Source organism: Schistocerca cancellata, chromosome 8, assembly GCF_023864275.1.
Source record: "Schistocerca cancellata isolate TAMUIC-IGC-003103 chromosome 8, iqSchCanc2.1, whole genome shotgun sequence".
Classification (NCBI taxonomy): Eukaryota; Metazoa; Arthropoda; class Insecta; order Orthoptera; family Acrididae; genus Schistocerca; species Schistocerca cancellata.
In genome coordinates this window covers 396,614,843-396,640,321 of record NC_064633.1, presented here as the reverse complement: position 1 = coordinate 396,640,321, position 25,479 = coordinate 396,614,843, and the positions used below count along the sequence as shown (strand labels likewise).

Here is a 25,479-nt window from a genome sequence, read left to right as displayed (position 1 = left end):
GTTTAAGGCAGTATGCGCCTCGTCGTCCGTCCGACCGTCCCTGTCACCCGCACCGTATATATTATTGATCGGCAGAGACAAGATGTCCGTCCAACGATCCGCCGGCCGCGGGCATCTGGTTGAGTCTGGTATCATTCTCTCCATCTCCATGTCGGACGCCCAATCACCAAGCTGAGGTGTGATACATTAGGCGACGCATGACGTTCATCCGCTCTCTTAGCCACAAAGTCGCAAGGGAGCTCATCGGTGAGCTGAGCATAGTCAACTTGGCTTTCTCTTTTGGCGGACGTTGCCAGCAGCGAACCAGGAACCGTTGGTGTGAGGTCCACAGCCCTGGCCGCAGATGGATTTTCCTCGTCCTCCTGCAACGTGTCACCATCTCGCGAATCATTTCCTGTAGACAGCCTCCTCTTCTTTCGTCGCATGGGCGACTTCTGCTTGCAGGAACGCGTGTCCGCGGCCTGTGGATCACGACAAACAGTAGGCACCTCCCGCATCTCCGTGTCCGAGCTCGAATCGATTTGCTGATGCTCTCCTTCCTCACACGGCTGGGGTGCAGACGTGGTCTCTGCTGTCGAGCACAGTGACGGTACCGATGGAGGCTGCGTCGTCGTGGGCGCGGAAACCGGGCCCGTGGGGGTCGGCAACTGGAAGGAAACAACGTCCGCGTACGACACGTTCATCGCTGCCTCAACGTACGTAATAGGCAGCGTTGTCGGTTGCGAGGCGTCGCTGCAGGCATTCAGAGCGTACATGCCCTTCCTGCCCGCACTCTGAACAAGTCCGCGGTTGACCATCATAAATGACGATCGCTCCACAGCCACCAACGGTCACGTACGATGGGATGTGTTTACGCAGCTCGATTCGCACCTGACGCACTCCATTCATTACAGGATACGTCTCGAACATATGCCACTTTTCTTCCAAGTGACTTAATACTTCCCCGTAAGGCTGCAGAGCGTTTTCGACTAGCGTAGCCGGAAATTCAAACGGCAGCTCGATGTTCCGAACTCCGAGTCCTGCATGGTCGACAGTCACGACACCCACGTTGCCGTCAGAGTGGTGGAAACGATATCCATCAGTAGAACGGCGAAGAAGTCGTTCGAGCGCTGCTTCATCGACAAGTTTCAGGGTTTCAGGTAAACTGTGCTGGAAACGATCGAAAGATGTATACCGGTAAGTTCATGTGGATCGACGTGCATTACTTCACGCAGGAAACGCTCTACTTCGTATGCCTTAGGTCGTGCCTACTAGGCATCGAACTAACTTCAATCGTTGCTATTCTATAAGAAAGCGCCATCGTCGTTCGATGTGATGTGTTTACACTGCAATACCACTACCAGCGCGAGTAAACAACAGCCCGATTGCGGAGCGCCGCACAGAGGCCCGCGCGCGTCCGTTTCACAACACGGCTGAGAGCCGACTGCCTGGAGGATGTTTCGCAAGTTCGAGTCTCGGTCCGGCACACAGTTTTAATCTGTCAGGAAGTTTAATATCAATGCACACTCCGCTGCAGAGTGAAAAATTTCATTCCGAAAACATCCCCAAGGCTGTGGTTAAGCCATGTCTCCGCAATATCCTTTCTTCTAGGAGTGCTAATTCTGCAACGTATCCAGAAGAGCTTCTGTGAAGTTTGGAAGGTAAGAGACGAGGTACCGTCGGAATTGAGGCTGTGAGGAGCGTTCCTGAGTCGTGCTTGGGTAGCTCAGTTGGTGAAGCACTTACCCGCGAAAATCAAAAGTCCACAGTTCGGGTCAAGGTCTACACAGTTTTCATCTCCCAGGAAGTTTCATATCAGCGCACACTCCGCTGCGAAATGAAATTTTTAATCTGGAAACACCAAATCTATTTACGCCTTTCCTCAATCGTTGCATTCCGCACGCCTGTTTCCATGTAGAGGGCGGTGACGTCACGTGCTGCACTTTTCTTTTTTGGGAGTAGGAAAACTTACAGCGGTGTGGACTGACGCCACGCTGGCATCCCTGTCTTACACCCTTTTTAATCCGAGCACTTCGTTCTTGGTCTTCCACTCTTATTATTCCTTCTTCGCTCTTGTACATGTTGTACACTCCTGGAAATGGAAAAAAGAACACATTGACACCGGTGTGTCAGACCCACCATACTTGCGCCGGACACTGCGGGAGGGCTGTACAAGCAATGATCACACGCACGGCACAGCGGACACACCAGGAACCGCGGTGCTGGCCGTCGAAAGGCGCTAGCTGTGCAGCATTTGTGCACCGCCGCCGTCAGTGTCAGCCAGTTTGCCGTGGCATACGGAGCTCCATCGCAGTCTTTAACACTGGTAGCATGCCGCGACAGCGTGGACGTGAACCGTATGTGCAGTTGACGGACTTTGAGCGAGGGCGTATAGTGGGCATGCGGGAGGCGGGGTGGACGTACCGCCGAATTGCTCAACACGTGGGGCGTGAGGTCTCCACAGTACATCGATGTTGTCGCCAGTGGTCGGCGGAAGGTGTACGTGCCCGTCGACCTGGGACCGGACCGCAGCGACGCACGGATGCACGCCAAGACCGTAGGATCCTACGCAGTGCCGTAGGGGACCGCACCGCCACTTCCCAGCAAATTAGGGACACTGTTGCTCCTGGGGTATCGGCGAGGACCATTCGCAACCGTCTCCATGAAGGTGGGCTACGGTCCCGCACACCGTTAGGCCGTCTTCCGCTCACGCCCCAACATCGTGCAGCCCGCCTCCAGTGGTGTCGCGACAGGCGTGAATGGAGGGACGAATGGAGACGTGTCGTCTTCAGCGATGAGAGTCGCTTCTGCCTTGGTGCCAATGATGGTCGTATGCGTGTTTGGCGCCGTGCAGGTGAGCGCCACAATCAGGACTGCATACGACCGAGGCACACAGGGCCAACACCCGGCATCATGGTGTGGGGAGCGATCTCCTACACTGGCCGTACACCACTGGTGATCGTCGAGGGGACACTGAATAGTGCACGGTACATCCAAACCGTCATCGAACCCATCGTTCTACCATTCCTAGACCGGCAAGGGAACTTGCTGTTCCAACAGGACAATGCACGTCCGCATGTATCCCGTGCCACCCAACGTGCTCTAGAAGGTGTAAGTCAACTACCCTGGCCAGCAAAATCTCCGGATCTGTCCCCCATTGAGCATGTTTGGGACTGGATGAAGCGTCGTCTCACGCGGTCTGCACGTCCAGCACGAACGCTGGTCCAACTGAGGCGCCAGGTGGAAATGGCATGGCAAGCCGTTCCACAGGACTACATCCAGCATCTCTACGATCGTCTCCATGGGAGAATAGCAGCCTGCATTGCTGCGAAAGGTGGATATACACTGTACTAGTGCCGACATTGTGCATGCTCTGTTGCCTGTGTCTATGTGCCTGTGGTTCTGTCAGTGTGATCATGTGATGTATCCGACCCCAGGAATGTGTCAATAAAGTTTCCCCTTCCTAGGAGAATGAATTCACGGTGTTCTTATTTCAATTTCCAGGAGTGTATTTAATAGGAAACTGATTTTTATTAACACTTCTGCTTAATTTGATTTCGCTTGCGGTTATTGGTTCGTAGAAGAGTAGTAATCAATCACATAGATCGTTAGATACATCATTGAGAAGTTTTTCTTAATTGCAACGCTTTTAAATTTCAAACAAATGTTTGTTCCTTTGAATATCTTTCCACAATTCGAAAGACCTTAATCTTCTGTATCAATTCTTGTAATTCCAGAAAAAGCCTGTATCACATAAAAGGTGAATGCCAGAAAGCAAATCTATTAAAGTTCTATTACAGAGATGGCTAGAGATGAAATTCTGAAACGTGTTTCGCGGTACAGCACTCTCCCCTACTACACACTTGGATATGCAAATTCGCGTTTAATCGAAACCGCATGACGTAGGCGGGAGTAACGCCAGAAAAGCTACGAAGCGGATTTATCATCCAACAGTTACATGTGAATGTTAGATGTATCTCAGAAGACAGCGTTATGCCTCTGTAAGAAGGAGTAACGTCTTGAAATGCTCCTCGGAATTCGGCAGTGCTAGGATCGTAGCATATCGAGACTGCAGTTTATCGTTCAGTGTTGCCGCTCACGTTGGTCAGGATTGTCGTGCTATACGGAATAAATAGTTTCAATGGGGTTATACGCAACGCCATGCACGATCTCAGTGAACCACCCCTCTTCCCGCCCCTCCCCCCCCCCTCCATTGGCCATCAAACGACTGCTGCCTAGAAGGACAGATAGACTGATAGTAAGACCATGCAGTATCGTCAAGTGCATTGATTCAAGAAATAGTCTTGTTGGTATGGATGTGCTTATGTGTGCAAGCTCCAATGAGAACCAATTATTGCATTCATCATCTTTATAAGGGTCCAACACCTGGCTTGATGGTGTAGCGTACTGTAGAGTACACCGGACGATCACCAGTGGTTCGCATAGCCGGTATTTTGGACAGCAGTCATTAAACATCCGACGTGTTAAGGCCAGTGGCTGCGCTCTATCTTCGACGCCTCCGTGACGTTATCTTCCAAGAAGATAATGCAAGGCTGCATGCTAGCCGTGCTTTCCTGACACAGCTCGATACGCGGTGTGTTCAGCTGTTGTCCAGGCCAGCACGTTTTCCAGACATCTCAAGCCCAATCACATGATCGTCCATAATATCTGCCCAAATGTTAATACCAAATCAGTACTGAAATCCCTGAACATGCGTGGCACGAGCCTTTTCGTCTGCCGAGATATGGATGTTTCGAGAATCCAGAACACAGTCTCTATTGATCTTACATTCATCTATGAACGGAACTCAACATGAAAATAGGGTGTGTCGATGCAGCGGTGGGAAACCACGTGCAATAGGCAACGTATTGTAGAAAAGCGGCTGGACCCATAGCGCGAACGCTTTGTAAGTGGTACGAATGTAATTGTTGCTCACGGAGAACGTCCCAAACTATACTGTGACTAATACCTGTTGCACACGCAATTGTTCGAGTGTTCGTTGACTGGTTGTCTTCAACGCTGTGCAGTACATCTTCATCACACTCGGATGTGCAGCATTGCAGTGGAGCACCAGAGTCTTGCCTCTTCTGGGTGAGAGTCCCTGTTTCTCGGAGCTGTTGCGTAACTTTGGCAACAAACATTGTGCTATGGCGTGCTACGTTGTGGGAAAAGTTGGGTAATACAACCCACTAGCTGGCTCTCTATTCCAAGAACGTGTACCAAACGATGTTTACTGTATGGGAAACGCACATGCACTGAATAGGTCTCCCAGAAAGGCATACGTCATTCTGTCTACCCCATTACATACCAGGAGAATCGACTCTCCAGACTTTTCTCTCTCCCTCAGCTGACGTGGACATGTTTACACGGCTGAACTGAAACCGTCCTCTACAACGGAAACGGCACGTTTCCGGGCACGGGTTCCTATTCAGAATATTATGTTGTCACTCAACTCTACAAGTCCTAGTACTTTATAACGGGAATTTCCGAACACCCTGTATAATCTATGGACGTGGAGGGACCCACTTCAGTACGTATCATTCCCGTAATGCCATCATGACGTAATACAGCCAGTCAAACGCCGTCCTCTGTACTGAAAGTGGGGGCCTCGCCTATTTTTACGACAGTCAGACTTAGCACCGAACGACTATAAGGAGGCAATGATCGGAGTTTCGGGATTTTATCCGACTTTGACATGGCAAGTAAACCGAGAACTTTTTACTCAGTAGTGATGATCCATTTTATTTTACAGCTATTAGTAAGGCGCTATTGGGAGGACATCCGTTCCTTGTTAAAATTTTATCTACTAAGTCCCCTCTACAATTCCCAGAAGTCTGTGATGCGATTTGTGAAATACCTTGTTTATTAGGAGGTCTACTTACACACTGCGTCCCATATTCTGAAGATAGTCATAATATGTACGCCTCTCTGTGTTAATTTCTCTGTCAGGAAGCTGTAAATACTGCAGCTCATCCAACCAAATAGATAAGGCAGTGCTGAGATGAGACCAGCCTGAAACAAAGGTGGACAAGTGTGATATATACTCGTCACCGACATTGACAGTGTGTCTGTTTCCCAGCTGAGGTATAGAGATACTCACCTCGTCAATGTCGTAGTGAAGTATATTTTCCATGTAGGTTGGCAACTCAGACAGCAGTGTGTAGTTGACCCACGCCCCTCCAATTGAAATTATATTGTGCGCCCACATAGCAGGACACGTCAGGATGAGAGGCCACGGGTTTCGAATGAGGTCATCCTGTTGAATTAAGAACACTTACAGTTTTTATCCCCAAAGATTACAGTGTTCGTTCGCTAGACTAAAAACTCCTAAGTTCCTAAAACTTTTCTTGTAGAAAGGACTGATAGGTGGACATGTATAGGCGGAATCGACATTTCTTTGCGGATAGTTTCCGAATTAGTGGAAATTTCATGTTACGTGTGTCACATCTGTGGAATAATCGACGTACGCCAGCGACAGTATTATCTCTGAAATCGTGTATCTGTGGCTCAGTTGAAGAGCGGAGGGTCGTCGAGTGTTGGACACGGGGGGTCTAGTGAAGCACGGGATACAACCCGTCGGCTTTGACCAATGACGTCAGAATTTGCCGTAGATCATTTAATACACAGATGTAACAGCTGACAGATACACAGATGTAACAGCTGACAGAAGTGTTCAGAAACAAAGGAATATGACAGACAAAAAATACGGTTGATATATATCAAGGCAAGCAGTATTTTCACATTAAGAATATCGCGTGTTTGTATAGTATTATTTCTGTGGAAAATGAAGGGGGAAAGTGGATGGGAATATTGGTAGAATAGAATACCTCACGTCACATATATATATATGGGTTTATCTCGAACCTCATTCGAACGGTATTGGTTAACTGAAGTACGGGATACAAGTTTAGCGTACTTCGATTTCTTCGTTTTCGTCAGTATTACTATCCTGTCGTTCAGTTGAACTATATAGGTCAACTGAAGCACGGGATACAAATTTTACATGTGTTGTTTCTTTCGCCTCCACTACCACTAATAGTCTGGTCTCCCGTAGATAGCAGTACTACCGAACATACTCGGCAACAAGACCACACATTTGTAAAAAAAACAAATCGTGGCCAACATGTCTATGCCCACAGCCTGTCTCAAATCATCCAATGTTCTTCGGAACAGGTAAATCCATACCTACAAACGAAAATGAGATACTAAAAATTGTCCTAAAATAAGAAACTAATAGTCCAAATTACTTCAATATCACTAAGAATGAAATTAAGTACCGAATGAATTGCAAACAACCAATTACTTTAATAAATGCACACGAAGAATATTTTCAGCAATACGTAGAAATCTCTTTTAAAATCCCATTCAATTATTTTCATGTACAATGATAGCGCTTATCCTGAACACAGAACTGTTTTTTTTATCTATGGCTGTGCTTCACTAGACCCAAAAATTGTTCTAAAATAAAAAAACTAATAGTCCAAACTACTTCAATATCACTAAGAATGAAATTACGTACCGAATGAATTAGAAACAACCAATTACTTTAATAATCGCACACGAAGAATATTTTCAGCAATACGTAGCGATCTCTTTTAAAGTCACATTCAATTATTTTAATGTACAATGCTAGCGCTTATCAGGAACAAAGAACAGTTTTATTATCTATGGCTCAAAGTGAAGATATTACTATCTATGAGTAATGTATGACGTCATTGCTCAAAGCCGACGGGTTGTATTCCTTGCTTTACTAGACCCGGACACGGAGTAAGCTGGCAGAACTATTGGGGTAGTGCATATTCGAGGACGATTTTGCTGAAAAAAATTGTTTTGTTACGAATTATTAATCTAGTGGAAGGACATAGAGACGCAGCACTAATGGAACACAGAGAATGGATTTGCACTGTGGATATGTCTTTAAGGTCAGTGTAAGTCATTTTAACTTAATTCATTTCAATTTGAATGCTCGTAAAAGCGTTTATAAAGAAAGTAAAGCTTTCGGTTTTCTGTGAGATTTATGTTTTTGTGAAATATATAAGAAAATCACCCTGATCTGTCTCCCAGTAGTTTAGTTTTACTTTAGCGTATTTTAGCTGACGCGATTCCTTCAAGCCTTGCTGTTATTGCAGATTATTCGGTAATTTTTCAGGTGAGATTCCGTTCATATCTTGTTGGTTGTTTCTCATCTCACGTTTCAACTGCACAAATTCTAAGCATTTTCTTTTTAATTCAGATTTTTAAAGGGTCAGACAACAGAGTGCATTTCACGTGTAACAATTACACAAAAACTAACTATAAGGAAAGAAACATGAATGTTTTTGGGCAGTGCACGGTTTAATTTGGTAGTGGTTTTTAGTAACAGTTTTGAATTAATTTCCCGCAGAGGAACCGCCAGTTAGTTTTGTCTTTATGTAAATGTGTGTACTGAGACACGCAGTTCGCAATAGTAATTTTATAACAGAGGACAGTACATTCAGTATTGAGTAACAAGCAGGCAAACATTTTAATGCTCATGAATGAATGAACGATCGAATCACAGGAAATAACTTTCACTTGTCTACAGCTGCTTCGGACTGTCTGCTGGCACGTTTGAAAAGCAATAAGATAAATTTTCGTTTGCTGCAGAACACAGCACAGCGCATGTCTTATGTACTAATAATTTCATGTTTCTTTCCTTACAGTTAGTTTTTGTGTAATTGTTACACGCGAAATTTTATTTGTTTTCATGTACTTCATGTGTGACGAATATTCATTACATATGATAAATATTTAGTATGTGTGTCGAAGTAAAAAAAATTACTTTGGATTTTGCTGATAGGCAACGGTTACGTCATATTTTCAGTTACTGCATTTTCAGAAATTTAATCTGAGCAATAAACAGTATTACAGTTTTAGCCTTTTTGATAACGGTTGTCAATCTCACTTTGTTACAACAATGAATACCAGACGCGTGTGGCGCGGTGACGAACAGTTCAGAATCTGACGCAACACAACAAAAACATTTCATTTAACTCATTTAATAATGAACAGTTACCGTTTAGCAACAATACAGTAAGCGACACGGAACTTAATCTAATTACGCAAGCACAGGGAAACGAGCCTGCATCAGAAATAGAACAAATTTCCGAAACGGGTGATACCGAACAAGAGTCGGTTAGCGATAAGTCGCCAATTCATAATAAGTAAATCGGATAGCAAACAGTGAATAACATAGATACGGATATGCAGTCGAATAACACAGATTCAGGTTTAGCATCGTTTGTTTCCGGCAAATCGGACTCTTTAACTATGTCGAACAATACGAATTCAGATCAAAACGTAACACTGATGTTTCAAAAGCTACTTGAATAGCTTAAACTGTCGCAACTGCTACAAGATAGGACAGTCGAGCAGGTCAAACAGACGTAAGACAAAATAATGCACAATTTGAACAGTTGAGCCGGTCGCTGTGGCCGAGCGCTTCTAGGCGCACCGGTCCGGAACCGCGCTGCTGCTACGGTCGCTGGTTCGAATCCTGCCTCGGGAATGGATGTGTGTGATGTCCTTAGGTTAGTTGGGTTTAAGTAGTTCTAAGTCTAGGGGACTGACGACCTCAGATGTCAAGTCCATTAGTACTTAGAACCATTTGTACCTTTTTAACAGTTCAGGGAAGACCGTAAATAGTCACAAGAACAAACAGGTGAGCACTTTAAACGGACACAAGAGATACAAGGCGAACTCAGGGAAGAAATAATGAAGGATTTTCAACCAGTGTTTGACGGTATTGCTAACCGATTACATGTTTTAGAAACCGAATTGAGCAAATTAAAGACACGCAAAAAATCGATCGCTCAGATATAATGGCGAAAATTAGCGAGGTCGTCCCCAACGAAATAGTTACCGAGATTAAAGAGCAGACCGCATTATTACAAGAGAACGTCAAAGAAATTACCAAAAATTCGAAACCTTACACTTACGATCAGAAGTACGGAAAGAAAAAATAAGTAAATTTCCAAACAAATAGATAAACTGTACACAAAACTGACAAATTTGTTTGCCAACAACGATCGAGATTCCGAATGCACAGTGCCTGTGCGCTTCTGGGACACAGCCGGATAACAATGTTTGAAATATTTCAAGGAAAATCAGATAAAAATTAATAAACAACAAAAGGTTGATATTTCAACCGTACAGTCACAACTTTTGTGTACTGAAAAAAAATTGAACAAAATAACCGTAGAAAAGAGTTTATACATTGTAAAACAAGTCCACACAATGAAAACCTAGCAGACAGTAGTAACTTAACGGCGTTTGGGAGATTACCAAAGTGAACGGTTTCACATGTCAAGGCATGACGGCGAACAAAGCACTTGGTGCAACCGCGATAACGCTGCGCTAAGACGCAAAAACACATTTGATTGTAAACTCTTCCTCACGGTACGGAAGTTCAAAGTTGTCCGAAATTTCACTAGCGAAATTCGTCCTATGGAGTGGCTTGATCAATTTATCTATGCGTTACCACCAAATTGCCCCTTAAAGCCAAGCTAGAATTTAAGTGTGGATACCTAGAAAATGAACCAGCATTCAGAATGAGATCGATTATAAGATATTGTTAATCAAAAGAGGACTTTTATCATACATTTTTAACTGCATATTGCTCTACATCAAAGCAGGATAGAATCAAGCACAGTATAATCATGTTGTACAACTTTGAACAATCGGAATTCTCAAGTCCAGCACAGTATTTCGAGAATTGATACGGTGGAACTAATATCTATACCATCCGCTCAACCCATCTTAGTTAATTAGAATTTACCTCAAGAAATTACCTACCCATTTACGTCAAATAATGTTGGCAAGTAGGTGTAAGGACGATTTAGAAGAATTTTTGAGCCTTTTGAAAGAATTGGAGCTAGACAGTGATCATGATTCAACAGAAAATTTTCTGCTTATGGTAAGTTTGCTAATACGAATGCTCATACTCATGACATGACAGTAGGAACAACGTATATAATATAATACATTTCATGGTAAAAACAATGACAGACGCGACCATAAACAACATCCTTACGAAACACAAGTATGGCACCAAAACAACTATAAAGACAGGCACAATTTCAGAAGCCTCGATTCGAAGTCTTATTCTTAAAATAAACATCGTTTTGGAAACATTCATAAATATAATAACTAGCACAATGTCAGAATAACAGTCAGCAAAACAAGTCTATATGGCAGAACTCTGGTAGATCGTCACCACAATGGCATGTAGAGATAATCGAAGTTAGATCAATGACACACAATGTCAGTCAGCAACAGGATAAAAAGAATCAACAATAACTTCAGGTATCAGCAGTTGAAAGAAAAAGATAGCGAACACATCACTGTGCTACCATAACTATTAACTTTATGCTACTCGAAGATATTAGGGACATTCTGATGATGGAAAACAAAGTTGGACCAAAACAAACTGTGCACCCTGTAATCAACATCTGCATTGCTAATAATAATTTCACAGCAGTTTTGGACTCAAGTGGCGCAATTCAGTTATCAGCAAGTCAGCATATAATAACTGATGAAAAACAATACTTTGCCTGAAAAACTGTTGATGTTAGACAGTGACCCTTTTGGAATTTACTTGTCAGGAACAAAGTATTACCATGAATTTCTCCTTGTGCCATTGGTCTCTACTCAAATAATTTTAGGTGTCAATTTCTTCAATTAATACAAAGCAGTAATTAACTTTAATGATGAAAAAATTAATCAAACAATTTTGAACCAACATATCATTTAAAAATTTGAAGACTGGATAAGTTCACAAGAAGAAGAGCTCAACCGCCTATGTTTCCTACATAATGATTCTTTTCAATGCTCACTCCATTCTGTCGACAGTAATACAGCTTATTATTGGACAAACAACGACAATTATGACAGGTAATCAATTTAAGTACGCTAATCCAGCGAAAGATAGAGGAGGCAGAGTATTGTGATGAACATGATAGGAAAGAACTAAGCAAAATTTTACAAGAACATGTGGTGGTGTTTACTAATAGACCTGGCACCATCAAGGGATTTCAGTACCAGTTTCCAGTTAGAGAGCACAACAAATTCTGTGTAAGACCTTATGTAATACTGGTCCTTTACCAAGAAAAGGTGAAGGCTGAGGTACAGTCAGTTTTAGAAAACGGCGTTATTGAGCCAGCTGTCAGAACCTACAACAGTCCATTGCATGTTAATGAAAGAGAGACGGTTCAAATACATTGGTCTTGGACTCTCATCAGATCGATTCTGTCATTCTTCCAGAAACAGACAGACCTCAGACGTGTGAAGCATTGTTACAAAATTTCTATGGCGTACATGAACTGTCATCTGTAGATTTACACTCTGGTTTTTGGCAAATAGAGTTACATCCTAACTGCAAGAAGTACACAGCATTTTTGTGCTTTCGAATGAGTTGCAAGTTCTGTAAACTGCCTTTTGGTTTAAACGTCTCATCTGTAGCAATTATTCGTGGATTTAATATTATTTTTCCACACTATCTAAAGAGACATATCACCACCTATGTTGCCACCTATGTTGATCATATTTTAAAGTTTGACAGTAAACTTAGAGAATTGAAATTTTGTTAAGATGAGTATAAAATGTTTAGGCCATATCATTTCACCAGAACATATTGCACCTGACCCTGAAAGACACGAAACAATCAGAGCTATTCCACCACCTACTAGTAAATGACAAGTCAGAAGCTTTTTAGGAACAGCAAATTTTTACTGTTGATTTTTTAAATACAAAATATTGACTACGCCAACATTAAGTTCTTTGACAGGCAAAAGCCCCATTTGACACTGGAATGGTCAAACACAATTGGAGTATGGTACACTAAAAGAGGCATTGCTCACCACACCTATTTTACCTCATCCTGATCTCTCAAAAGATTTCTGCTTATCTACAGATTCTTCATAAATAGGACTCAGAGCTCATCTTTTCCAAGAGTACACTGAGAATGGTATCATTGTCCAAAACATTATTGTGCTTACCAGTAGAGTGTTAAGTAAATCAGAAAGAAATTACGCAGTCACAGAATTAAAGGCCTTAGCCATTGTCTGGTCATTTACGAAATTAAGATACTGTTTACTCAGCAAGCACACAGAAGTTTACTCAGACCACAAAGCTTTACAGTTTGTAATGACCTGCAAGTTAAACAATGAAACATTATGTCGTAGGACACTGACCTTGCAGGAACCTAATTTCATTATCTGCTACATTCTTGGAAAAGACATCATTGCTGATGCTTTACCTTGTACCCCAGCTGGCTTATCTGATAACAAACAGATACTTTATAGGACATACGTTTTACCTTGCTTTATCTACAAAAAGTAGCTTTCGAAAACTTTATCTCAAATTCATTACTCGACATAGCATAAGCACAAAATGAAGATCACATTAGGAGAAATCCCCCAGGAGAAATACAGGTATCAGACAATTTTTTCATAAATGTTATCTTCTTTAAACGTAGCACTTAAATGGTATACTTTGGGTAGTGTGTGTTCCAGAGGGATTTTTCAATAAGTTGATATGATACAGACATTTAAGCTATGCGCATTTCTAACAATGGCAATGTTTCCTCAAATTACAAACCACATGCTATTTTAACTGCATGGAGAAAAGAATACAAAAAGTAATTGTGAAGTGTAACCTCTGCCAAAAAGCCAAACATTCCACCATATCACATTGTGTCCCACTGTTTCCAAGCTAAATCTAAAAGAATTAGCAACTGTAGATTTACTAGGACCACTAGTTAGATCCAGAAATCGTTTTTCTGATGCTTTCGTCGCAGTGGAGTTGACATCTAGACATCTAAATTTATGTCACTGGCCCCTTTGCGTAAGGCTACAGATAAAACAGCGTCCAAAGTATTCATTAAGAACTTTTTACACCCCGTACAACATGTTGACAAGGTCACATCAGATAACGATCGTCAGTTTTCATCCACTGTATGGCTGCATCCATTAAAGAGATACAGGTCCAGCCAATATTTATTTCATTATATTCTCCACATTCAACCTCATCAGATGTACAATGAAAGACATTAACAAGTTGTGCAAATCTCATGCAGTATCAAGTAAAGGTAAGTCTCCTAATAAAAAATTCTTCCTTTTCTACAACAGACCCTGCAGAATTAAAACAATAGTGCATGAGAATGCAGTAATAGTTGAAACACTATGAACAAGGAAATCCAAATGAATGCACCATATTTCACAATTTGCTGAGTAAATACTATGTTGGCAATACCTGATAATGTAGATAGTGAGATGTATGGAATTTTATGTAACTCATTAGGCACTCAAAAAAATTTTGCTTTCTACTACATTCGTATGTGATAAACAAGTATATTGAGAGTACCATAAACAATTCCATGATGTATGTAAAGGAACAGCAATAAACATTATTCCAGCTCCTTCGTTTTGAATGACGAATGGAAGTAGTAGTAAAATTTATTTTCTTAGTAAGCAGCTAACTATGTAGCTTTTCTTACCTATCGATTTGTAAAGACTAAGCAGAGAATAAGTATCAATAAGTACATTGATGATATTTGAAGTAATGATGATTAGGGATTGGTTAGGGACGCTGTTTTTTGTTGGCACACGTTGTTGGAAGAATAGAACATTTAATAGGTTGCAAGCTAAGAAGTGAATGAGAGTTGATGTCATACGAAATGCTTGAATGATATGAAATGATTTACATACTCTATATGAAAATTTTTGCTTGAACATCTGAAAGAGTTGATGTGTGAGTTAGTAAAATGTTAGCTAGAATACAGTTCGCCACTTAGTTGCTTTCACTGACCATCAGTACCATATTTCTTGTGGATGATGTTTTGTGTGCATGACTAAGTATTTCTTGCAAATTTTCTTTAAATACTTTTGTAAACTTTACATTTTGTACTGATCTTTATCCTCCTTTTCTGTTCACCAAACCTCTTGAAAGTGCATGATGAAAAATGTTTACACTCTGAAATATCATTGGGAAAGATATGGTCAAAAATTATGAAAAATGAGAGAGGTAATCTCTCACAGAAACGAGAAAGTTAATAATTAATAACAGTATTTTCCAGCAAACACTTTTAACTTACTATAAAACACATATTTAGTATAGACAGTGCCATGGTACACCAATCTAAGTAAACTAGTGTAGATAATCATATATTTATTCTTCTTTTATGTCTCAATGTCATCTTTCTTCATTTGCCTGGCAGATTGATTTATGTTGAAATGCAATACATTTTTCATTGGTTAAACCAACTTTTGTTAGGCTGTGATACACTGTTGAATGTACTAGGAAAACTTACTTTTCTATGGTTTTGTGCTTTTAGGTGTTTCTTTAGTGATGAAATTTCTTTAAGATGTCATGTTGTATAGTTTGCTTGGCGCTTCTTCTGCTTGCAGTTAGATGATTTGCTTTTTTTCTGTGTTGTCTGAATGAGTGTGATGTGCTACTCTAATTTTAGTTCAAATGTTAAAATGTGTGTGAATTCCTAAGGAACCAAACTGCTGAGGTCATCGGTCCCTAGACTTACACACTACCTAAACTAACTTATGCTAAGAACAACACACACACCCATGCTCGAGGGAGGACTCGAACCTCTGGTGGGAGGGGCCATGCAGTTCATGACATGGCGCCTCTAAGCGCATGGCCACTCCATGCGGTCTAATTTTAGCGTGATCTCTGTACTTTAAGAAATGTGTATATAAGGTAGAAACTCATGAGTTAGCAATAAGCTACTAGGGGTATATGTGAAGATGAGGTTAACCATGGTTGAGAAAATGAGAGTTAAAGAAATGATTTGAAGTGATAATGCGAGATATAAGGTTTTATTTAAAAAAATATGGTTTTGTATGATATGATGATCTGAAAAGTGCACAGCTGAGAAAAAAAGGTTTCGAGTTTATTGTTTCAATAATGTGGATATCCTGAAGTTTAGGTCTGAATTTGAGCAATGTTTGAGGTATAATGTGAATACTCTGGAAGAGACACGATTAAAAGATGAAATTTTAGGAAAATATAAGTGATAAATAACAGATTTTGGAAGTGGTTTCTGTGAGATTTAATAAGTTGAAGGGCGGAAGTAATTTGAGGAAATTTTAGAGTATAGATGATGAAATATATATTTGATGCATACATGGCGATGTTTGACAATTTTGGGTGAGCACAACTTGTTGACAGAGGTGCACTGTCGCAACGTCTTTGTGATTTAATTATAGAAATTGCCCAATTCCATGATCTGCCCAAACTGAAGACTCTATCTCTATTACTTAAATTTCTCGACAACCGAATTTCAATTGCTTCATTCACTACTAGGTCCCAGAAAGATGGAGTCGAATCTAAAATTTCTACATTATCGTACACTCTGTGGTGTACGATAATGTCGAAAATTTAGCCTCGACTACTTCTTTCTGGGACTCATTAGTGAAAGAAGCAATTGACATTCGGTTGGCGACGAATTTAATTAATAGAGATAGCGGCTTCAGCTTGGACAAATCATGGAATCGGGCAGCTTCTGTAATTAAATCACAAACATGTGGCGACAGTGCAGCTCTCCATGACACATCGATATCACCGTGTGGAACGACTGTGCAGCCATAGATTTAATTTCCATGCATATGTGACACCTCTTTGCCACCTATCAAAGTCTCTGGCACCTTGTGCATCTTTGGCCGCATATGCAGTGGTTCGATCCTCGATTGTAAAAGGACGGGGCAAGTGCTGGAGCGTCAGTCACCTCGTGTCACACAGAAGATGGCTGCACGGTATTCAGCCGAAATATTCGAAGAAGAAGCTGAATTCATGCTGCTGCACGCCCGAAATTTTATGGAACCGTCTCTACGCTGCGAAAACAATTTCTAATATGTTTTCGATTTCTTCTAAACACAGGAATTTGTTCTCATTGCAGTACTAGGTTTCTTGTTTTGTTGATTTGTTATTTTATCTCATGTAATTTCTTTGCTTGTCCAATGTGTCACACCGTTTCCTTTATCATGAACAGTTCATTGTGAATATTTGAATTTTCATTATTATCTGCGTATTGAATAAGTGCGTATTTCATGTTTTATGTAATCTCTTAGAGATGTTTATGGTATTCTTTTTTGTGGATATATTCCTGTGTCATGTGGAAAGATTTTGTATCATTTTCATACTTTGTAATATTTTTGCAAGTGACAGGGATAACACAATTAGTGCACACTTTTCTGAGATTAGGTATAACTTTTCGTCTGATTAGTGAATGAAGGACTGTGTCGTTATCTGCACCGTGATTTTCTGTGCATCACTTAGTTTTATCTCCAATATGTAACATTAGCAGGCAAGAGACAGTTTACTTGTCAGCCAAAAAATCTCAGTCGGTATTGCAAGAGACAATTTTCAATGAGCATGGGAATTTATATTGGGCAAGATGTTAATTTGTTATGGAAGGTTAGTTAGTGAAGGACTTGTAGTAACATTCCTGATCTTGAATCTTCACCACTGCTAACATGAGTTATGGTTCACAGAAGACAATTTTCAGTGCTGGTCGCTCGATCAGACTTCAGCTATTGCTAAATGTTCCATTCCCAGAGAAGCTTCTGTTAGTCGCTAGCCCAGACTCAAACCACTGTTTGACATTGCACTTGAAGATAAGTTTTTGCTGGTTGTTTGGATGAACTCCAGCCCTCACTAATCATGCTACTGCGATATTGGTGATGTTACTTCACTAGTGGACTTCGAGAGACTGAAATGTCAGTTTCATAGACAAATATAGTGATGCATATTGATTGAGCCAAATCATGGACTGTTCAGATGTTAGTTGTGATAAGAATTTACATGGACTGCAATGACTTCCATTCTGCAATGACATTTTTTTTTTGTGTGATGAATAAGTATTTCAATTGTGTGTTTATTCAGAAATTGACAATACCCTGTGCACAGACTTTTAACGAAAAACCACAAGTTCTATTCCTTTATGTACATGTTTCCAATTTACATATTTTGTAAAATTTTATATATTTATGTATCTTGTCAAATTTGGTAGTTTTCACATTGTAAGAAAACGTAAAAGCGTATTTTATCAAATGGTGGTGGGGGGAAATGAAAGGTGGACATATAAAGGTGGTCTGGGCATTTATTTGCGAATATTTTCGGAATGGGTGGAAATTTCATGTTACGAGAGCGAAGCAGTCACGTGTCACATCTGGGGAATAGTCCACCTATGACAGTGAAACTAGTATCTCTGAACTTGAGATCTATGGCACAAGTGAAGAGCAGAGGGTAGTCGAGTGTTGGACACGGGATAAGTTGGCAGAACTTTTAGTGTAGTGCATATTAGAGAAGGATTTTGCTGAATAAAATTGTTAGGAATTATTAATCTCATGGGAGGACTTATAACGCAGCGTTTACGAAACAGAGCGAACGGATTTGCATTATGAATATGTTTTAAGATAATAATTATTGCTGGCGCGTACCTCCCCACCTCAGTTTAGGTCATTTCAGTTTAATTCATTTTATTTTCCATAATCTTAAAGGCACTGCCTTGAAAGACTTTTGTAAAGTAACAAAAGTTTTCGGTTTTCTGTGAGTTTAAGTTCTTGTGAAATAAGAATTTAAAATCTGGAATAGTCATTGTAACGAACGAATAAATATTCACATTTCAAGTAAGGAGTTTTTTCTGTTTTAGTAGGAAAATATCATTTCAATCTTTCTCCCAGTAGTTTAGTTTTAATTTAGTGTATTTTAGATGGCGTGATTTCTTCATTCTGTGCTCTTGCTGCTGATTAAGCGGTAATTCTTCAGGCGAGGTTCTTTCATATTTTGTTGGTTCTTTCCTTTCTCATCTCACACTTCCACCGCTCAGATTTTAAGCATTTTCTGTGTAGTTTAGATTTTTAATGAGTCAGCGAACAGTGTGTGTTTCATACTGTAGTTATGTAATGTCAGTGTTTCAAATTTTGGGCGTGCACAGAATCGATTTAATTTCCTGCACAGTGAACGCCAGTCAGTTTTGTCTTTATGTAAATGTGTGTACTGAGACACGCTGTTCGCAATAGCTATTTCAGTTCAACTTTTTATAACAGAGGACATTACATTCAGTTTTGACCAAAAAGCAGGCAAATTTGAATGCTCGTGAATGAACGCACGATCGAGCCAGAGTAAATAACTTTCAGAACTTTCCTCTCTCAGCCATCTCAGTTATTTCTGTCCACAAATGTACACATTTGTGCCAGACCAGGAGTCGAACTCATGTATGAACGTTTCGTCGAGATGTTGAAGAGTTAGGAATCTTGTGGAAAACAACAAAGTGATGGAACTAAATCGTCTCAGGAGCGTCAGATCCCAGTCCGACACCAAACTTTTCAATCACTCAACTTTAAATAAAATAATGCCTTGTGATTTTGCATGATATCTGGTTTATTAAATAAAATAAAATTTATACGCTAAGAAATATCGCTAGGGGCAGAGTTTCTGTTTGCCATGACTTCTATGTGTCATGGCCCAATCTAAACCGTCTCTACTCTAGCCGTAGTGGATGTGGATTCCGAACTACGGTGCAACCTGACGTTCACTTGGCGTTACCAGGGGTGAAGGAGGGTGGTTAGTGCCAGTAAAAAACAGTTGCACGAAGTGGAAATCGGTAATGAAATCTCGGTAATGAAATCTCGCGAGCAACATATTTAAGGGATTAACATTGCAAGATCACAGGTTAACCTCATCGCGAGATAATCCATTACAAATGTGAAGTGCTGATACAGTAACAACCAGTGCAACCATCAGAATGTCAAATGCAAGCATGCAAACGAGCATGAGTTGTGTTGTATAGGTGCAGGATGTCAGTTTATGGGATGGAGTGCCATGGCTGTTGCACTTGGTCGGTCAATACAGGCACGGTTAGTGATGATTGCGAATGACGCTGGAGTCGTCTTCCGATGATGTCCCATATGTGCTCCATTGGAGACAGATGTGAAGATAGAACTGGCGGAAGCAACATGTTGACACTCTGTAGAGCATGTTAGGTCACAACAGCAGTATGTGGACGAGAGTTAACTTGTTGGGAAACCCCACATGAAATGCTGTTTATGAATCGCAGCACAGCAGGCCGAATTACCAAATCGACGTACAAATTTGCAGCCAGGATGCGTGAGATAACCACGAGAGTTCTGCTTTCATGTGAAATCGCACCCCAGACCATAACTCCAGTTGTAGGCCCAGTATGTGCAGTATGTAGACAGATTCGTTGCAGGCCCTCAACTGGTCTACTTCTAACCAACACACGGCTATCACTGGCACCGGAGCAGAGCCAGCTTTCATCGGAAAACACAACAGACTCCCATCCTGCATTCCACTGAGTTCTCGCTTAAGACCACTGAAGCTGCAAATGGCGGTGGTTTGGGATCAGTGGAATGCACGCTACAGGGCGTCTGGCTCGGAGCTGTAGTTGAAGTAACCGATTTGTAACACTTCGTTGTGTCACTGTGATGTCAACTGCTGCTCAAACTGGTGCTGCAGACGCAGTACGGTGCGCTAAAGTCTCGGCGGAACACGAGAATTTTCGCTCTCGGTAGTGGCACGTGGCCGTCTAGAGCCCGATCTTCTTACGACCGTATATTATCGTGACCACCGCTGCCAGCAAGCATGTATACTGGCTACATTACTGCCAAGTCTTTCTGGAATATCACAGAAGGAACATCTAGATTCTCTTAGCCCTATTACACGACCCCATTCAAACTCAATGAGGTACTGATAATGCTGTCTTTGTCGTCTGCAAGATGTTCTCGACTAACATTAATTAACCACGTCCGGTTTCGCAGGTAACTAACGCTCACGACCATTACACCGTAATTTAAAGCACACCTGATTTGCATCCTCATAATGGCGCTACTGCGTAGACATCATCTCTCAGGTGTAGAAATATGCCTACCAACTTTCATTTATGTCGCGCAACTCTTTCTTGGTGTTGCGATTTTTTTCCGTCAGTGTATGAGCGAAGATGGCTCTAGGTATTTCTGCGGGACTTAGCAACTGCTACGAGCAGTTGGGCTAATGGAAATCAGACTTAACTTCTACCAGTAAAATAATTTCTCAACGGTATGTACACTGCATCAACTCTCCTGTGTTTTACACCCAACACAACGCTATCAAAAACCAGATAATTACAGCAATGTGCTACTGTTGTTGTGGTCTTCAGTCCTGAGACTGGTTTGATGCAGCTCTCCATGCTACTCTATCCTGTGCAAGCTGCTTCATCTCCCAGTACGTACTGCAGCATACATTCTTCTGAATCTGCTTAGTGTATTCATCTCTTGGTCTCCCTCTACGATTTTTCCCTCCACGCTGCCCTCCAATACTAAATTGGTGATCCCTTGATCTCTCAGAACGTCCTACCAACCGATCCCTTTTTCTAGTCAAGTTGTGCCACAAACTCCTCTTCTCCCCAATTCTATTCAGTACCTCCTCATTAGTTATGCGATCTACCCATCTAATCTTCAGCTTTCTTCTGTAGCACCACATTTCGAAAGCTTCTATTCTCTTCTTGTACAAACTATTTGTCGTCCATATTTCACTTCCATGCATGGCTACACTCCATACAAATAATTTCAGAAACGACTTCCTGACGCTTAAATCTATACTCGACGTTAGCAAATTTCTCTTCTTCAGAAAAGCTTTCCTTTCCATTGCCAGTCTACATTTTATATCCTCTCTACTTTGACCATAATCAGTTATTTTGCTCCCCAAATAGCAAAACTCCTTTACTACTTTAAGTGTCTCATTTCCTAATCTAATTCCCTCAGCATCACCCAATTTAAATCGACTACATTCCATTATCCTCGTTTTGCTTTTGTTGATGTTCATCTTATATCCTCCTTTCAAGACACTGTCCATGCCATTCAACTGCTCTTCCAAGTCCTTCGCTGTCTCTGACAGAATTACAGTGTCATCGGCGAACCTCAAATTTCTTCTCCATAGATTTTAATACCTACTCCGAATTTTTCTTTTGTTTCCTTTACTGCTTGCTCAATATACAGATTGAATAACATCACTGTCATCTGGTTTCTGTACAAATTGTAAATAGCCTTTCGCTCCCTGTATTTTACCCCTGCCACCTTCAGAATTTGAAAGAGAGTATTCCCGTCAACGTTGTCAAAAGCTTTCTCTAAGTCTACAAATGCTAGAAACGTAGGTTTGCCTTTTCTTAATCTAGTTTCTAAGATAAGCCGTAGGGTCAGTATTGCCTCACGTGTTCCAACATTTCTTCGGAATCCAAACTGATCTTCCCCGACGTCGGCTTCTACCAGTCTTTCCATTCGTTTGTAAAGAATTCATGTTAGAATTTTGCAGCCGTGGCTTGTTAAACCAATGTGCTATATGCTAACAAATTTCTGTAGACGATTCAATTTATTCCGCAACAGACTGTCACATCGTTGTGTGCATGCCAAACAGGAGCATCAGAATACCACGACATCATGCACCGCCATTGTTCCTCCTGCTACCTCCATTCACACCCTTTTCATAAATATCGATCCTACACGGAGAAACATAATATAAGGCATTGTAGTCCTTCTGCACTCGCAATTAGCTTGGCCAATTCCTATTTATCTCAAATGTCTGTCTTTTGAAACTGACACATGTATTACCAAAATTAATCATGATCTCGAGCATTCTTCTGGGCCTTAGGAGCTCTCCAGCACCCTCGACGAGGGACAACCACCGACTCGTTGATTACGTCTTACGCAACTCATCCTACATAGTTCTACACTGACGGAAAAAAATAGCATTACCAAGAAATAATCAATGCAGAATAATGAAATTTCTGGAATACATTTGTCTAGTGATTAACGTGGCACGATCACAGGTTAATGTACGCGCGAGATAAGCTATTGCAAATTTGAAATGCTGGTGCATTAGTACCCGCTGTAACCACCACGGTGTTGAATCCAAGCATGCAAACGTGCATGCATTGTGTTGTTCAGGTATCGTATGTCAGTTTGTGGGATGGAGTTCCATTCCTATTGCTCTTGGTCGATCAGTACAGGGACGGTTGTGGATGATGCTGGAGATATCGTACAATGATGTCCCATATGTGCTCGATTGGACACAGATATCGTGACCGAGCAGGCCAAGGCAACGTGTTGACACTCTGTAGAGCATGTTAGGTTACAACAGCAGTATGTGAGCGAGCGTTAACTTGTTGGAAAACACCACCTGGAATGCTATTAGTGAATGAGAGCACAACAGGTCGAATCATCACACTGGCGTACAAATCTGCAGTCAGAATGCGTGGGTAACCACGAGAATGCTCCTGCTTTCATACGAAATCGCACCCCAGACGATAGCTTCAGTTGCATATTCAGTGTGCGTAGCACACACACTCAACTGGCTTCCTTCTAACCAACACGAGGCCATCACTGGAGCCGAAGCAGATCCAGCTTTCATCAAAAAACACAACACATCTCCACACTACTCTCCAATAAGTGGTCGCTTGACAGCACTGAAGTCGCACATGGCGGTGGTTTTGGTTCAGTGGAATGCACGCTACAGGGCGACTGGTTCGGTGCTGTCCTTGGAGAAACCAGTTCGTAACAGTTCGTTGTGTCACTGTCGTACCTACTGCTGCTCAGTTTCTTTTTTTTTTTTTTTCATTTGTGTTTTACGCGACACGTTTCGGGAAATGATTCCTATTTTCAAGTGCGTGTTTCTTTGTATTATGCCATTTTTCGTAATATTATGCCATTTTTCCTAATGTTTTCGATGTGTGAGGTTCTGCTTTATTTTGTTGGCTTTACTGCAATTTATAAACAAAAGCGCATTTTCAGTTACTTATCGGTAAAATCGGCAAAATTTGGAAGCACGTGTACTTAAAGTTTTCTTATGATCGATTTGTGCTGAGTCTCACACATGAAAAACATCACTCACAACTTTTAGTGCACAGTACACACCTAGAATAATTTACACAACCAAACTGTTGCAAAGATGTTTTGAGATGTAGTTGACAGTGATATGTTACAGGTCCTCCACAGATATGCTTTTGTACAGAAGCTATTTATCTTAACAACATGCATTCGCTTACATTTATTTTACAATGGTGTTTATTTATATGTGTTACTACTTTTATTGAAGTACATTGTCGTAGCATCTGAAGAAATTAACTTTCAAGTTTTTTGTTTAGCATCTTGTCTTCGTATTTTCTGTAATGTGTATATATCTGCATTTCCCCTAAGAAATCCATTTCTTGCCCTTTATTTAATCGCTGGAGTATTTTGACATTTTGCTCTACATTTAGTTAGTTGCTCTACTTAGTTGATTTACTTAGTTAGAGACAGTGAACGTTGAACTTGCATTTTACGACAGGGCTTGATTTGATACACCTTGGCACTGCGGAACGAGAATGCACTGAACGTGACGTGAATGTCTGGTTATGAACAGTTGACTTCTGCTACTGCACACCCTGCCGTTCTTAAGGACTTACTGTGAGGTGGTTGCAGATGCCTAACCTCACACAGCAGCTCTTGGATCTACGTCTACGTACATAATCTGCAAGCCACAATACGGTGCATGACGGAGGATACCCTGTACTACTACTAGTCATTTCCTTTCCTGTTCCAATCACAATTAGAGGAGAGAAGGTCTATAAGGCTCCGTATGAACCCTGATTTCTCTTATTTTATCATATCTTCATGGTCCTTACGCGAAATGTATGTTGGCGGCTGCAGTATCGTTCTCCAGTCATCTTGAAATGCCGGTCCTCCAAATTTACCCAATAGTGTTCCACGAAAATAATTTCGCCTTCCCTCCAGGGATTTCCATTTGAATTCCCAAAGCATCTGAGACATACTTGCATGTTGCTCGACCCTACTGGTAACAAATCTATCATCCAGTCTCAGAACTGATTCGATGTCTTCCCTTAATTCGACCTGGTAAGCATCCCAATACTCGAACAGTGGTCAAGAATAAGTCGTAATAGCTTTCCAAATGCGGTCTCCTTTACATATGAATTACACTTTCTCAGAATTCACCCAGTAAACCGAAGACAGACAGACGTTCGCCTAGCATACCACAACCCTCACATGTTCGTTCCATTTCATGTCGCTTTGCAGCATTACGCCTAGATATTCAGACGACGTGACTGTGTCAAGTAGGACATTGCTAATACCATATCCGAACGTTACAGGTTTGTTTTCCCTACTCATCTGCAGTAACTTAAGATTTTTTTTACATTTAGAGCTATCTGCCATTTATCACAGGAACTAAAAATTTTGTCTAAGATATTTTATGTCCTCCTACATTCACTAACTTCGACACCTTCCTGTACGCCACAGCATCATTAGCAAATATCCGTAAATTGCTGCGTACCCTGTCCGCAAGATCATTTATGTATACAGAAAATAACGGCAGTCCTATTGCTCTTTCCTAGGACACTCATGACAGTATCTTTGTCTCTGGTGAGTACTAGCCGTCGAAGACAACGTACTGGATTCTGTTACTTAAGAAGTCTTCGAACCA

At 41.3% G+C, this 25,479-nt stretch overlaps 1 protein-coding gene across 1 annotated transcript in view; it reads right to left on the bottom strand.

The window, feature by feature from the left end:
* The window catches only part of LOC126095591 (sialin-like), a 64,798-nt gene that overhangs the window by 25,842 nt on the left and 13,477 nt on the right, over positions 1-25,479 (bottom strand). Inside the window, exons 5-6 of the mRNA XM_049910364.1 lie at positions 6,080-6,235; positions 305-647 (exon numbers count right to left, since the gene is read on the bottom strand). Coding sequence (XP_049766321.1) covers positions 305-647; positions 6,080-6,235 — 499 coding nt within the window. The remainder of the gene's footprint in view (positions 1-304; positions 648-6,079; positions 6,236-25,479) is intronic.